Source organism: Dermacentor albipictus, chromosome 4 (assembly GCF_038994185.2).
Source record: "Dermacentor albipictus isolate Rhodes 1998 colony chromosome 4, USDA_Dalb.pri_finalv2, whole genome shotgun sequence".
NCBI classification, from domain to species: Eukaryota; Metazoa; Arthropoda; class Arachnida; order Ixodida; family Ixodidae; genus Dermacentor; species Dermacentor albipictus.
The window spans coordinates 159,268,882-159,286,216 of NC_091824.1; the positions used below are offsets into that span (position 1 = coordinate 159,268,882).

The window sequence follows — 17,335 nt, forward strand, 5'->3', positions numbered from 1 at the left end:
TTAAATAATTTGTCTTATTTAGAGAAAGTAGGGGAACATCGTGCATTATTTACAGTAATGCACTCGTGTTGCAGATAAAATATTAACAAATATCAGATTAAAATATATAGCTAAACTTCTAGATTAATGCCTGATTATAACAGAAGTTTCTTATTTGCTAGCAAACAACAAAAAAGCAAGAATGGAAGAAAAGTGCTTCTGAACAAGGAGTAATAGGAATCAACAAACAATGCTTTATTTTTGTCATGCTTACATTGCATTACAGCTCCCATTGTATGATACAAGCGCATTTCGCAACATTTCAAGAAGTAGACTTGTTTTTTTTTTTGTCATAGACACATTAACAATACACACGGCGACAACACTGGTAGGGCACAAACATTGACGGAGTGTACACGTTTAGGGAAGGCTTTTTGAAGAAAGTTGTGGCGCCACTGCCAGTTCTGAAAGCTTCGTGGGTTTGAATGGGGCAAAAAAGTTAAACTCTGACCGCTTGATCTTATGAAAGAAATGTAAGTGACCGCAGAAACGCAACACTTCTCATGATTTGTGCGGATGGATGACTTGATTCACTGGAAATCCTCCAAACATTGCCCATAGTGTTGATACTAGATAGAATGTATTAGTTCCTGCCGTTAACGACGCTAGGTTGCCTGCAATAGAACCGATATTGATATAGTATTCCCGCTTTGGATGTCAGTGCATCTTTCTCAAGCAGTAGCTGCAAGCAAACTCACTTGGCAGCCGTATATATAAATAACATGCCTTAAGAAAAGCCATCCTGTTACTCTTAAATATGATGAGCTGAGCGCAGACTGCGAAAGCTGCCGGTTTGCCCTTGTCATCGAAGGCTTAGGTATTAAAGAACTAATAAAAAATTAGGATGTGTCCAGTAGAGTACGAGAAATTATCACTTTCGACTTTGTGCCATTTATGGTAGTAGAGCCACGCTAATGACGTAAAAGTAATACCTAGCTCACGTGTAAGCTTGCGGGCAAGGAGGGACATCAGTTTTTCTGCTCTAACGACATAGAAAAAGTGAGGGTTTTCGTCACCGTTGATCGAAGTGTCAGTTCAAGCACGGGCAAGTTTCCGGCAACCTGCTATAGGACAAGTTGGTGTTTCGTTTGAGAAATAAATGTTCGTGCCAAAGGATTCAAATTATAGAGTGATTTCTTTACTTTCAAACATTGGAGCTTGTTCAGCTTACTTTATAACATAGAATTCAGGAAACATGAACTGTTGCTTTGAAACCAGCTTCTCGCAGTGTACAAACCACATGTATCCAGAAAAACAACCACTGTCATGGCAGAGAAGTCAACACGCTGATGTTTAGCAAGAAATGTAAAAAAGAATAAGTCTTTTACGAGTGTCCTGGAGAATGTGCAGAAGTCAGGTGGGTGTGGTTGCGGTAAAGCGGTTTTTCCAACAAGACTTTAACAAGAGTTGAATGATATGACATCCTCTTTCGCTAGAACAGCTGAACTTGTGTACACGTTGAACGTTTTCTTACATCTTAACAGGACAGAATTTTATGCATTTTCTCTAAAACATCTAGTTTCAGCGAAGAGGGAATCGTCCTCAGCTTAATTCTGTACAGTTGAGCGAACGCGCAGGTTACCTTGCGTGGCAGAGAAATTATACGCTGGTATAGATAACTTGATACACTTAATGTGCTAGTAGCTTCTTTGAAAGAATACCTGAGTGCTCAGGACTCTGGAAGGAAACAAGTGAACAGCGTGTTGAGCACGTCTCAAAGCTCCCCTCCTGGCTGAAAGTCGACAATATTCTTTGTGGTCAGCTGCTCTTAAAAAGTGAAGCCTTCTTTTATGCCCTCAAATTGTAGTAAGCTGCACACTATAAACGCTGCTGCGCAGTTGAGTAGAACAATCCTTAGATATTTACATTCGAAATATGGTGTAACGATGAAGAAGAAAGGTTGCAAATCCTAGCCTGTGAACAGCGTTCCCTGCTAAAGCACCATTATAAGGTGGCGGCCACAGAAATTCAAAATATATTGTTTTCAGAAATGTGGCTCTGTTTTTTCTGCAGCAGAGATAGCAATTTTGGTATGCTAGAGAATACTTGACGAGCGCATGATGAAATAAGTACTAGATTTCACTGTTCAAACACATCGTGGTTGAAGATGAAATGTGTTATAGTTTGTTATTCTACGTATATTACGGAATGGCGTCCTGGAGAATGTGCTGATTCATTTTTAGAAGTATGAACATGACGCTTTCTTATCTCAGTAATAGCTTATAACAGCTCTCTGTCTCTCTAGCGCTGGCGACTACAAAATATATTTTTGTACACATAAAATAACGTCGTCAGTCGCCCAACGTTTTAAGCACTGTCCTGCATTGAGCATGACGCTTAGAGTGCTCAAAAGAACAGTTATGTACCTTACGCTCGCCATTCATTGAAACCATGTAATGTTAGGTATCCTTATAGGGAAACCTTTACCATTTCAAAGCTTGTAGGTGTTTACAAGCTATGAGGCCGTGGGGCTCATAATAGGGAATGTAAGGAAGCGGAAGAAAACGATGCAGCGTAGGAGTTCAGATACAAGTAGTACTGCCTTCGTTTCTGTTGAACCTGCAGCTGGGAACTTAAACTTTATTTACACCAAGCCTCTAAACCCACAGCATTCTCGCGCCAGCTTAAGAAAAATAGCATCGAACGCAGATATTTTAACTGAACCGTGCAATGCGTCGTTAGCACCCATCTGTTACCGCAGCAGTTGAAGGAGCAGCATAGGTGACCACGCTTCTTTTCACCGAAGTAAAATAATGTGCGGCATTCAGTCAACGTCCACCAACCTACACTGACACGCGAAAACATATCCCTTTCGCGGCACTCTCCGGCTACATCGAGGATTGCCAGACGTTCATCTCACAGTATGGTCTCATTCGTCACCGTGCGGGGTCCGTTGACCAGCGAGTAACGCGATGAACCCTGGGACTTGTTGACGAACGTGCCCATAATGAAGAGATCCTTGAACGTCTTCCGAAATTGCTTGCTCATACCACAGTAGATGGCGAAGTTCACTGGGTAGCTCAGCATGAGGAAGAAGTTGGTGAAGAGCAGCGTTATATTGAGAACGTAGTACGAGACAAGTTGCACCCTGAATGCGTTTATCAGCACGTGCAGCACGATGGTCACGGCGAGTGGTATCTCGACAGCCAGGAACACGGTCACCACAACGATGAGCATCATGGTGGTGCAGTTACTGTCGCGCAGCTTCCTGCACTCGCTCTTGCGGTTCTCTTTGAGCAGCTTGGCGCGCTTCTCTTGAGCGCGCTTGAGGGCGCGGAACAGCAGGATGTTGAGCACCACGAGCACAGTGCAGGGCCCGATGTTGACGAAGATCACCTTGAAGGCGTAGTAGGCGATGAAATAAGCCTTTGCGGTGAAGATCTGCGTGACCCATTCGGCGACCAGCATCTGGCAGCCCCAGTGCACTTCGCCGCGCCAATAGAAGCGCACGTCTACGAACACCGTGTCGAGGAAGCGTGGCAGCTGGTGTGCGAATGCGACAAAGCCAACCCAGCACACTGTTCGCAGCACGCGAGGCACGGTGCACCAGGTGACCGCTGTGGTCGGGTGGCAGACGTAGAAGTAGCGCTGTCCAGCCAGCACTAGCGTCAGCCAGACAGAGGCCGTGTGGAAAGCGTTTGGGATCACCTCGTTCATGCTGTTGTAGGCGTAGCACGTAGCCGAAGGACCGAGAACGGTGGCGTAGTTCCCCAGGGTGTAAATGTAGAAGAACCACGGAGATGGAATCAGGAGTGTCATCATGTCGCAGACGGCCATTCCCAGCAGGACGATATTTGTGGGCGTCCGCATGTGACGCTGCGCCAGCACGACCACAACAAATGTGTTGGCGATTATGGTCACCACCAAGAGCGCTGGCATGGCATATCCCAGCAGCGGCAAGGCGAACTCAATCGGTGGACCTCGATTGGTAAGATTCACCAACATGGGGACCTGTTCAGCCGGCGGAATTAGAAGGGTGTGGTTGAAACCATCCGTCAGGTTGGTGAAGTTGTCCATGAGTTCTGCGCAAAGCAAAATGAAAAAAATTCAATTTTTAATACATGACGACGTGAGTATGTGCCTCAAGAATTAACGCGCACACAGTGATAAAAGGTTCGCGAAAATCTCTGAGATGCAGATAAAAGTAGATACACTATCTATTAATAGCTAGAAAGTATGTTGCATTAATAAATTAACAATGCTATGGACGAACATTTGCTTGAGGGGCAAGATTACATGGAAGCACTTCGTCGCTTCAAATGCCACGTGCCGTTTTCGCATCACAAATTTCTACACTCAACAAATGCAACAACTCCAGACTTGCCTCCGTCGTCAGCATAACATCGACTACTTCTGTCAGCTTTCTATAGTCAATTTTCGTCCTGAAATGCTGAGCTTCAGAGCTTACGTACAACCGCTTTAAAGTGTACGCGGTTATGTGAGACACCCTCCATGTGTTTGGCGAACTCGTACGTAACACGTACAATTTTACAACAATTGAGGTGTTGTGCGTTTATAATGTAATCGCTGATGATCACGCGGCCCTATATTAAGACGTTTGTGTGCTTAGACATACCTAAGAGCCCAACTATATTCATGGTTAAACTGCAGTGCACACAATAGACGCAGGGCGCAGGAAATTAAAAAGCAAGCACTTTGTTCTGAGCCCTGTGTCCTGTGAACTTCCTGTATCCTTTGTCGTTTTGTACGCTCAGCTGTTTAAAATGTACATCTACCAAATCGCCCAAATACAGTTCTTTTTCAAACTATATCTATGCATGTATTGTGCCTTGCTTTATTGGTTAATCACTGGGAACACACATGGGCTTATGAATTGTGCGCCAAAACACCGTGGTGGGTTATAAGTTGGTTTTCTAGAGCTGACATTGCAACGCGAAAGATATTCGCTGACTGATAATTTCGATTCTCAGTTGTGCAGTGCTAATTTCTGTATGCGAAGAGGGCAATGCACGTGCTAACATAGCATCAAAAATGGTAGGAGACCCTAAACTTCGATTTCCGTGTCTCTTAGTGGCACTCGCACCTCGTCGTTGGTGTTCTTTAGGTTAAGCGAGCGAACGCCTTTCCCCTGACACGATATGCGGGCGAGGAGCGAGGAGGGGCGAGGAGAAAGCGCAGCGCGTGCCATCTGGCGGGGCGTAGCCCCCTAGCGAGCGGCGCACGAGGCACACCTTACGCGCCCTCTCCTATGCTGACGTCAGAGCATGTAACGAGTGCGCGCGCGCGCAGCTTTTGCGAGCAAGCGAGTGAGCGAGCAATTGAGCGCCAGGAGAGGAGAAGCGAGAGATGACGGATTGATGTTACATCCGCTCTGCTAGGCAGATGTTGTCTAGGCCAGGCGACTGCTTTCCATTAATTAGCCGGTTAAATATCAGGCCGTGTTCTTGGGCGTGACGTCCTTAGTGACGTCATTGCTTCCGCTTTCTAGTTTCGGGTTTCCAGGAATTCGTGCCAAAAGTCGTCTCCATGTGGCGGGTCTCTACGATTCTGTACTTTGGTTTGCGGTAGTCAGTGATTTATAAATAGTTATGATTATTCCAGACACTTCAGTAACTCAACTTGTAACTAAACTTATGCTCGGATACCGCGTCTATTACGAAACCCATTAATTTTGTACTGTACTATTTTTTTTGTTTTTTTTCTGATTTATTTGGAAATTCGCCCCCTGTCGTCTCAGTAGGTGAACCAGAAGCGTTGCGCAATAAACAATAGTGTCACTCGGGGCTCATGCCACTAAAAAGAAGCTTACAAGAAGTTGTGCTCGTGCTCGAACCGGTGGAAAAAGAAAGACGTTGTTGAATCCGCATCACAGGGTATTTTCTGTAACCCGTTTCCACCACCATTTCATGTTACCTAGCAAAGGCGAACACAATTTACTGAACGTTATGAGTGCGGAGGAAAGTTCTCGGATTCCGCATTACGGTTCAGATGAGTCGGTGGGTATCATCGTTGTATCACCACAAAAACAACGCTGTGACGAACTTTTACAAAAAAATGCCGAGTGATATAATTTGTATGTCTGTGCTGCATGGGCACGTGCAAAAATATCAATTATTCACAGGGAAATGAGCGCCAAGTGACCATTGTAATTAGGTAAGTTTACACACACTTCTTTGGCTGCCATCGGCAGCTTTTGGCTGCCAAGAGGAGAGGCTCGCCAAAACTATGCGAGAGGAAGCCCACGCGCGACGTTGTAGTGGTCCACCTGAAGAAAGACAACGCATATTAACCGCGTTCGACAGTATGTGTACAGGCTGTGAATAGCAGACTCTAAGTGCTTGCCCAGACGAGAATGCTGTATTTTTGTCGATGAGACGTGATTATAGAACTAAAGTGTGCAACTCCATGACGCAAATATAAAAATGTGCAACATAATCTTCTATTATTAAAATTTTAGTTATGTGTTCAGAAACAAACTCGTCACACTGTCGGTAAATGCGATCGTCTGCAGTGCAAAAACAAACGTGCACTGCTATGGCACGGCTATGAGGCTGTCACTGACACCTATGCACCATGCACCTCACTTATATGCTAGTTGCAGGGAAACAGTGGCGTAGCACATGTCTGTCGCATTGTCGCATTGGTCTGTGAGCACTCGTTTCTTTGCAATCTCTCCTCTTCCTCCAATAAACACGCCGCCTGTCTTACTGTGACACAGTTTCATAACATACATACATGCGAACTATGCGCTGACATCAGTGAAGGTGTGGTCTCCCATGTTTCATTAGTTTGGTTATGACTCAGGCAAAAAAGTGTTGCAAATAACCGCGTGCCATGTAAATTTCTTCATAGACAAACAAATCTTCCAGCAAGGCTCAGTGCTTGTGGAAAGAGCATTGCTTATTCTTTTACAGGTGCTAATTGACTATGATTGGCATTTTGCTTAGTCGGAAATGCTTTCGTTAATGTAAAGTAAGAATTACACTAATGTAGGCTAGCTTACCCAGTGAGGCTGGGTAATTTGCGCAGTAGAGTTATTTTGCTCTACAAAGTCAGCTCGGAGCATGCTTTTGAGTTGATTAAAAGTTACACTAGCTCCTAGATATCGCCAGATTATTTGCTTTCTTCCAGAGACTGGGATATGCCGCAAGGTATATATACAAACTTCTCCAGAAACAAGACGCAGACAGGTATGATCAGTACAGCATACCAAGGTATATGCAGTACAGAAAATATATTTATTGGCACAGCTTGGGCAGATTTATGGTACAGGAAAATATAATAATTACAGTGACAAAGAAGCAATAGTCCTTCTCCCGCTCAAGAGCACATAGTTATCTCCCAAATTCTGCACCTGCTATCTCAAGATCTTTCGGAAAATTAGTTTATACCCTAAAATTTATGTACAGTTTTTTTTTCTTGTGTAGTCGCTTCCTTAGAGAGCGTGATGAATAGTTTTGTGTGCAGTAGGTTGTAAAGTTTATTTTCAACACGAAACAAATTTACACATATGCGTAATTGAGCTTCTAAACGAGAATTCTAGCAACGTTGGTACGTGAAACGACGCTGCCGAAGTAGCACAAAGTGAGTCCAAACAACGTTTTCACTTTGCCAGGATGTTTCAAAGGGTGAAGCATGGCTTCTGCTGAGATATACCTGTCCTGCTTGGAAGGGGGAGCAAGGGTACACAGCGATGATACTAAAAGCGCCTGATAGCAAGATAGAAAAGGTAGACAAATTCGGAATCTCCAGACAAACAATTTTGTCATCTTGAGGGAGAGAGCATGACGCAAGGTCTGTAGCTTGACGTCACTAGCCTGCTTTGAAGTTTCCTCTGAAAACCTGCACTTTAATGCAGGAGGAAAGCCTCAGCCAGCTTATATTCGTGCAGAGCAGTGAAATTTTCTCAAAGATTGTTACACACTCAGGTGACCAATATTTTGCTTCATTGCTGCCACACGCTCGCAAGAAAGAAAAGCTCCTCGACAAAATTCGCGTTGCGCATTATTCTACAAAACTAAGCTGCTTATTCTTACACCTACAATATTAAAAACAAAAACAACGTAGCAATAAACATCGTACGTAAAGAAAGTGTGGTGACGCGCTACATCAGTAATCTATTGGTAAAGATGGTGTTTTTTTTCTCACGGCGTGTTACCAAGTTAAAGATGGCGGGGTTAGTTTTGCAACAAGCATGTACGTATGCAGATTGCGCTGCGTTACGAGGTGAAAAATGTGGTCGTACCTTTCTTGAAGAGGCGACACGCAACCGATAAGCAACTACAGCCGCATTTGACACCTAATATTCACTCAGGCGACGGCTACAGCTGCCATTAGTTGAAAGTGTATCATACAGAGAAGTGCACTTACGAACTGGGAAAAGGATTTATTTCATGGACACTATTCTATGGGGCTAATTCAAGCTCGTTTGTTGAGAAAGTGCAGCTGCAAATGAAAACATGGGCTTAATGAAAAAACACACTGCTGCAGCGAAGTTGTTGCCCGTCTCATATGCTCGTTACAGCTGCGATGCGTGTTGTTCATTTCGTCCTCAGAAGAAGCTCGTGAATCACGGCACATATGTGCGCCCACCATCTCCTCCCTGATTCACACTCACAAAACACACTCAGAAATGCAAATGCATTGCTCAGCAATGCGATCACATGGTGCTTCGCGTACAAGCAAGCATCAGCTACCCAGAATAAGTTTTACTGTAGGCTTGAAATGTTGTGAGGTACAATCAGCAGTTAAAGAGACCCTGGAATATCAGGGGAGTAATTAATATTGTTGCGGGAAGAAACCAGGCCCACGAGTATAAAATAACTTATATTTACAAATGATGGATATGGCGTTCAGGCAACCGCCAGACTTCGTCTTTCTCTAGTCCAATTCAACGTCTTCCTTCACTTCACCGTAACATCACCCTCCCGGTGGGGGAGCTCCGTCCCGGTGCAAGTTAAACAGCCTCACTTATTGGGGGGACATAGGGCTTGAGCCTGGTGACGTGAACAACATCACTGGTTAAGTTGGGAGGCACGGAAGGCTGACCGAGTGGGGCGATCTCGTAGGTCACGTCGGACAGTTGGCGTAAGATCTGGTACGGACCAGAAAAACGGGACAGTAATTTTTCCGACAAGCCGACACGACGTGAAGGCGTCCAGAGAAGGACAAGGGAACCAGGTGAAAAATGGTGGTCTCGGTGCCGAAGGTCGTAGCGTCGCTTTTGAGAAGCTTGCGAGACTGTGAGGCGATGACGGGCGACATCTCGGGCCTGGGCGGCTAAGTCAATAGCATCGCGAGCGTAAGCAGTGCTGGGTGACTGTACTGCGGAAGGTAGCAACGTGTCAAAAGGCAAGGTGGGGTCGCGGCCGTACAAAAGGAAAAATGGTGAAAATCCGGCAGTGTCGTGACGGGACGAGTTGTATGCGAAAGTGACGTATGGTAAAGCGACGTCCCAGTCGCGGTGATCGTTGGAAACGTACATGGCGAGCATTTCAGTGAGTGTGCGGTTGAGTCGCTCGGTGAGGCCGTTCGTTTGAGGGTGGTACGCGGTAGCAATCCGATGTTCTGTAGAACAGGAGCGGAGCAGATCATCAACGACCTTCGATAGAAAGTAGCGGCCGCGATCCGTCAGCAACTGGCGAGGGGCGCCGTGGTGCAGGATGACGTCTTTTAGTAAGAAGTCGGCGACATCTGTAGCGCAGCTGGTTGGCAGGGCTCGTGCGATGGCATATCTAGTGGCATAATCGGTTGCTACAGCAATCCATTTGTTTCCTTTGATGGAAATTGGAAACGGACCAAGGAGGTCGAGGCCCACACGGAAGAAGGGCTCTGTAGGTATATCAATGGGTTGAAGCAAACCAGCGGGAGGCATAGCAGGCGTCTTCCGGCGCTGACACAGGTCGCAAGAAGCGACATAACGGCGCAAAGAGCGATAAATGCCAGGCCAGAAGAAGCGGCGCCGCAGGTGGTCGTAAGTACGAGTGACGCCCAGATGTCCAGCAGTAGGAGCGTCATGAAGTTGCTGGAGCACGGTGAGTCGAAGGTGCTTGGGGACGACTAGGAGGAGCTCCGGGCCGTCAGGACGAACGCTACGACGGTATAAAGTTCCATCGCGCAAGGTGAACATCCGAAGGGACGGGTCATTGGGCGAGGAGCTTAGGCGTTCCATAAGTGTTCGAAGAACAGGATCCTTGCGCTGCTCGTCGCCAATGTGGAGGAAGCCGGAGAGGGACAGAATACTGATGTCCGAGTCTGCATCGGTATCGTCCGGTTGATCCACGGGATTGCGGGACAGGCAGTCAGCGTCTTTATGCAGGCGTCCTGACTTATATATAATAGAAAATGTATATTCTTGTAGGCGCAATGCCCAACGTGCAAGTCGTCCAGTTGGGTCCTTCAAAGAGGAGAGCCAGCAGAGGGCGTGATGGTCGGTGACAACGCAGAAGCTCCGACCGAAAAGGTACGGGCGAAATTTCGCGACCGCCCATACGAGCGCGAGACATTCTCTCTCAGTAATGGAGTAATTTCGCTCGGGCGTGGAAAGGCGGCGGCTAGCGTAAGCGATGACACGGTCTTGGCCCTGTTGACGCTGAGCGAGGACAGCGCCGATGCCATGACCACTCGCGTCAGTTCGTACTTCAGTGGGCGCAGAAGGGTCAAAGTGGGAGAGAATCGGGGAAGTGGTAAGCCGCTCAATCAGGGTAGAGAAGGCTTTCTCCTGTAGCGGTCCCCAAGAGAAAGAGGCGTCTTTCTTAAGAAGGTCAGTGAGAGGGTGAGCGATGTCCGCAAAATTTTTCACAAATCGCCGAAAATAAGAGCATAAGCCCAGAAAACTACGGACATCGTTCGTTGAACAAGGTACAGGAAAATTTCGCACGGCGTGAACTTTCTGTGGATCAGGTTGGATTCCGGCGGCGTTGACGAGATGACCAAGCATGTTAATTTCACGGCGACCGAAATGGCACTTGGAGGAGTTTAGCTGAAGGCCAGCCCTGCGAAACACGGAGAGTATGGTTGTGAGGCGCCGCAGGTGGCTCTCAAAGTTCGGCGAAAACACAATCACATCGTCGAGGTAACACAGGCATGTAGACCACTTCAAGCCGCGCAAGAGAGAGTCCATCATGCGCTCGAATGTAGCTGGCGCATTGCATAATCCAAAGGGCATGACTTTAAATTGGTACAGACCGTCCGGTGTGACAAAGGCGGTTTTCTCGCGGTCCATCTCATCGACGCTAATCTGCCAATAGCCGGAGCGGAGGTCAATTGATGAAAAGTATTGGGATCCGTGAAGGCAGTCAAGAGCGTCATCAATGCGAGGCAAGGGATAAACATCCTTCTTTGTTATCCGGTTGAGGTGACGGTAGTCAACGCAGAAGCGCCACGAGTTATCTTTTTTCTTTACTAAGACAACCGGTGATGCCCACGGGCTACTGGAGGGTTCAATGATGTCCTTGTCCATCATCCTGTCTACTTCTTTCTGTATGATGGCCCTTTCTGTTGCCGAGACACGATATGGCCGCCTATGAATGGGGCTGGCGTCACCGGTGTTGATGCGATGCGTGACAACAGATGTCTGGCCAAGTGGACGGTCGTCCAAATCAAAGATGTCCCGATAAGATGACAGGAGATGACGAAGAGCTGTTGTTTGCTCGGAAGGAAGGTCGGGGGCGATCATCTTAGAAACATCGTCCGCAGGCGTCGAGTACGAAGGAGTGGATGACAAAGGTCCGTTCGTACTGAGGAAGGATTCAGAGGTCAAAAAAGAAATCTGAAATTCTTCCAAAGGAGTGATATGCGCTATGGCGATACCGTGTGGCAAAACATGTGACGAGAACCCAAAATTGAGGATGGGCACGCGAGCGCAGTTTTCGCGGATCCGAATTAAGGTGCTCGGTAGGGCAATGTTACGCGACAAAACCACGTCAGTAAGCGGCGACAGGACGTACTCGCCATCAGGTACGGGAGGACAGGGCGTCAGCAGGACATTTGTAGCAGCCTGTGGAGACAGCCTTGCAAATTCAGCAGCACATAAGCGGTGTGGAGCACAAGTGGTTGCGTCGGCAGGAAGCGGCAGGTCCAACTGTACAACACCTGCGGAGCAGTCAATTTGGGCAGAGTGTTTCGAAAGGAAGTCGAGGCCGAGAATTAGGTCGTGTGGGCAGTGTTCAAGGACGATAAATAGAACAACGGTATAATGGCCCCCAATGGTCACACGTGCTGTGCACATTCCAAGGACAGGTGACGTACTCCCATCGGCGACTCGCACGGTGCACGGTACGGCGGGGGTCAGAACCTTTTTGAGCCGGCGGCGGAGAGCAGCGCTCATAACTGAAAGCTGCGCTCCTGTATCAACGAGAGATCTAACAGGAACGCCATCGACTTCAATGTCCAGCAGGTTTCCACATGTAGGCAGGGTCAATAGAGGATTTGTGGGCCGGGTCGGAGTTGCAGCTTCACCTCCGGGAGCTGCACCGCCTAGTTTCCCGAAGCGAAGCGACCGGTTGCAGAAGGGGACGAAGAGCGGTGAACGAGAGGCGAACGGGACCTACGACCTTGCGGAGACGGGGATCGGCTGGATCTTGGTGGAGCACTGTCGGCGTTGATGTTCCTAGTCGGCGTATAGGGCGAGAAAGTGCGATTGTCGGGTACTTGGCTGTAGTGACTCGGAGACGACCACCGAGGAGGCGACGACCAGTGGTTGCGGCAATGACGGGCGATGTGTCCAATACCGGAACAATTAAAACAGATGGGTTTATCATCCGCTGTGCGCCATTCAGCTGGGTTGCGACGGAGTGGTGGAAAGCTTTGCGTCCGGGAACGAGCGGTCGGAGAAATTTGGTAGGTGTTGGTATGGCGGACTGAGCAGAGAGATGGAATGCCCAAACTTGCTATTTCCTCCCGAACGACCGCTTGTATGAGGGAGATAGCGGGTACGCTTTCCCGACAGTCTGAACGAACGGGAGCCGGGGCCATGGCCTCAAGCTCACGGCGAACGATGCGCGTTATTTCTTCCGGTCCTGCGGGCTGAACGAACCGCGGCGGGTCTTCGCAAGAAGATGTCGCGGCGGTATTGGGCAACCGGTCGAAAGTTTGAGTGACGCGGCGGCCCTTCGCTTGTTCGAAGCGCCGGCACTCCTTAATAATTGCATCCACAGTGGCACAATCCTTACACATCAAGAGATTGAAGGCATCGTCTGCAATACCTTTCAATATATGGCCAATCTTGTCTGCCTCGGTCATGTTGTCATCAGCCTTGCGACAGAGGGCCAGCACATCCTGTATGTACACGACATAGGATTCTGTGGACGTCTGAGCGCGGCACGCAAGTTCTTTTTTAGCTGCCAGCTGACGACCGACAGGTCTGCCGAACAGGTCTCGCATTTTTTCTTTGCAAACATCCCAGCTCGTTAGGTCAGCTTCATGTGTGTCATACCATTGCTTCGCAGTTCCCTTCAGATAAAATATTACGTTTGCAAGCATCATTGTAGGATCCCACCTGTTGTTGTCGCACACTCGCTCGTACATCGTAAGCCAGTCCTCGACGTCGACGTTGTCCGTGCCACAAAATGTTCCCGGGTCCCGTGGGTGAGTGAGGATGACCGTGGGCACGGGCTGCCGAGGCGTTGTCGCTTGTGTCGGTTGATTTGCCATTGTGGCAGCAGGTAGATGACGTCCGCTGCGAAGTTCCGTGGTGGTACCCCGCACCTTCCACCAAAATGTTGCGGGAAGAAAGCAGGCCCACGAGTATAAAATAACTTATATTTACAAATGATGGATATGGCGTTCAGGCAACCGCCAGACTTCGTCTTTCTCTAGTCCAATTCAACGTCTTCCTTCACTTCACCGTAACAATATCAAAACATAGCAGTCAACGAGTATCCAATATTAATTATGAAATTCTACAGCACACCAGGAACATACTTGAATTTGCAGTTTGATCCGGTTACTCCTTATAAAGTAGTACAAATAAACACAGAAATGGCATCTGGCTTTGTTTCAAACTTAATTGTTAGTTTCACTTCAGCGACGCAAATTTAACATTTTCGCGAACATAAATATTGTACCACTTGACACATTTGCTTATTGCATGTAAGCGCCTTGGTAAATATCCAGTTACCTATTACATTTTTCGTAGTGTACCGCACCTGAAGATATTGGAACCGCTTACTATCTTTTGCTTTGAAATCAAAAAGTCCGATATAAAAAAGGGAAATCACGATAAGTAGAGAGTATGAACTGCAAACGAGAAGGATTGTGGACCTAGTTGTATCGGCATATACAACAGTGCAGACGAAACAGTACTGACATGTGCAGAACACATACATTTATACACAGTTCCAGTAATACCTGAATGATTTGTTGGGAAACATATGTGGCCGGAGAGTCCACTGCGAAATATTAGCCAGCACTTTTTTCGCCGGTGCTGAAATATTTCACGACATCGCCAATACAAAAACACTCTAAAGATGATGCCATTCGCAATGCTAAATTATGGTGATATGTTTTTTAGGCGATGTACAAAGGTTTCGTTTAAAGGGCCCCTCACCAGGTCTGGTAATGTTGAGCTGACAAGCGCAGTGCAACAATGCGCGCTATTGACTGTGTCTGCCGAGTATTACAACCCTACGGCGCCGCGGGAAGAGCTTAAATTTCAAATCGAACGCCGTTTTACCTTGGCCTCGCGGCTCCCTCACTCCCAACCGGAGAGTCGACGTGTTCGTATAAGTGCGCGTATGCACACGACAGCCCTGTGACGTCACTCAGTGACACTTGAATTCGAGAATTATTTAAGGCAACGTCAGTTATTTGTTTAACCTGTTGCTTCAATAGAGCAATTAAAGTTTAGAGAATTAATAAAACATAAAAACTAATCTCTGTGTGTTTTTCTCTTACTTCATACCGTAGCAAAAGAAATGTTTGTTTCCGCGCTTGCGCGCAGAGAACGAAACACTGTCATTTTTAACCGTGTTCCAGTGCCGCGATCTTGCTGACTTATACTGACTTATGCCGCTAATCAGATGTTCTCATGCAGAGTGCGCGAAATGCTCTTCTGCGCAAAGCAAGACGAATGCGACACCTCGCGCGAGACCGTCACCGGAAGTGCGCCTGTCAGAAAAAAACGCAAGAGAAAGAGAAAACAAAAAAGGAGGCGGAGCCCGTGACGCATTCATCACGCGATAGTCCGGTTGAGGTATTGTAGAATGCAGGGAAGGAATTTCACTTGCAGTGTCTAGACGGGAAAAGAGGAGAGAGTGTATACGTTGGCGGTGGCGCTGGCCTCCTGAAATCATGGATTAGCAGCACTTCAAATATTTCTGTCATCGCCATAAATGAACTATGAAAAATTCTTGTGGTAGAGCATTCCTTTGAGGGCACGTAACAACTTTCAGCTCATAACAAAAATTTGCTATGTGACCTGCTGAGACGCCCTTTAGGGGTAGATTTTAACGCGTGCACGATGACATTAGAGTATGTACATCAAGCCAAACGATTAGAAATAAGTCGCATTGGTGGGCTAGTTGATACATGTCTTGGAAAACAAAGCAGCTCTGACGATGGTACTATAAACCAAAAGACCGTCAGCGCACAGTCCGCCGTGTTGTTTAGTTCCGTTTTTCGCGCTGTTTGTTTTCCAAGACATGTACAGTATAGATGATAGTGCATGATGTGCTGAAGACAACGTGAGAGCACATGGTCAGTGCAGAAGTGACATGTATTGGTCAAGTTAGCTTGTGCAGACATTCTGCTATATAGGAAAAATATAAGTGACACTTCGTACGATACACTCACTTTCATAGTTACATGCATTAGATGGAGAACATGAGTAATTGCGTGCTTTTTTGTCTATGATACCTCTGAAATACTCATCCAGTTCCCATGCAGACGTGATAAATAAGAGCTGACACTTTATTTCGCAGGTGGTTGTGCCTCATTCAATTTTTCCTGCTTTTTCAGAAGCACCAACAGCGAAAGCTCGATTTTTCATCGGATTCATTGTTGAGACACACAAATAAAATAGTTTGCATACCAAACCTTTGGGAACAAGACATTGCCTACGTTTAAGTGCTGTAAATGCTATCACGTGGCAATATTTTTTATATCGCATAGCAATAAACCTTAGATCTATTCTGGCAATTAATTCTCTGCCGCCAAATTTTTTTGGTTAGGACCAGCTATTTGTAGTAGATACACAAACGCACAACAAATAATCAGTGGGATGACGAGACAGTTTCCAGAAGGAAGAACTTCACAGAAGGTTTACACCTGACGCCCTTAGCTACGCAGCACAATATCGAGGACAAAAACTGCTTGTGATCAGTGATATCCGCTCGTCAACACAACACACACTGTATATTTTGCAGGTACATTGTTGCCGCTTGAGTGTTGTTGACACCGTAAGGTATAGAAAATGTGATGTTGATTATGATGATGAGGAAGAAGGTAGTGCAAAGGCGCATCATGTTACAATGTTAGTCATACTTCTAACGATAATCTTTGAGTTACGCGGCTTTGCGTTACGCGGCTTTGCGTTATTTGAGTATTTAAGATCAGCTTTGGCACAGGCACACTGATCATTACACTAATCTGTCTCTGCAAAATTCAGTAAGCCATTACTGGTTCGCGCAATTGTTCCAAGGTTATACCTACCATGACTTTTGAGCGTTAATCTATTTGTATGTCTTGGAGTTTGAGCTTCACGCATGGAAAGTTATTGAGGAATTGTTCCTTGAAATACTGGGCAAGTTGTAGCGCCATAATATGTCCTTCGAGGTAGAACTGGTTGTCTATTCTATTCCTGTTCTTTAGATGACTTCCGTGAGTTCGATAAAACGTTTCCCAATTGGTACCAAAAAAAAAAAGTGTTTATTGAGGCTACGAAAAAACGCGGAGAATCATAGCCGTGCAGTGGAATATTGATATTTCACTTGATTGCTCTATTCATCACAGGTGGTTAATTGTCATGACAAAAAGGAATGGCAGACCTGCATACCACCATCAGTCGGCGCGAAATGTATCCTTGTGTGCGATGTTGGTGTTATTGTTCTACAATTTATTAACAGTATAAGGTGGTAAAAGTACAGCTGTGTATTGTGTGGGCACAATTGTAGCGTTTAAAAAATAATAATAAGCTCCGGTGCGACACACATAAAAAAAAAAGACATTGATCACTCCCAAAGACAACTCTCTTCGTATAGGTGAAATGCAGCCACGAAAATTTTGAAGAGTGCGGCTAGAATGAAGTCTGAAGGTTAGAACCGTATGATTAATACTGCGCAGAGATAGGTATGTCAGTGTAATCTTTGCGTAAACTAAGTTTTCATTTTAAAGCTAA

At 46.4% G+C, this 17,335-nt stretch overlaps 1 protein-coding gene across 4 annotated transcripts in view; it reads right to left on the bottom strand.

Annotated features, from left to right (window-relative positions):
• Nucleotides 1–230: 230 nt before the first annotated feature.
• Nucleotides 231–17,335, bottom strand: part of SPR (Sex peptide receptor) — a 221,058-nt gene continuing 203,953 nt past the window's right edge. For all 4 annotated transcript variants that reach the window (XM_070537750.1, XM_065448890.1, XM_065448889.2 and 1 more), the window contains one exon: nt 231–4,061. In XM_070537750.1, the coding sequence (XP_070393851.1) occupies nt 2,896–4,061 (1,166 nt within the window). In that variant the 3' untranslated portion in view covers nt 231–2,895. The remainder of the gene's footprint in view (nt 4,062–17,335) is intronic.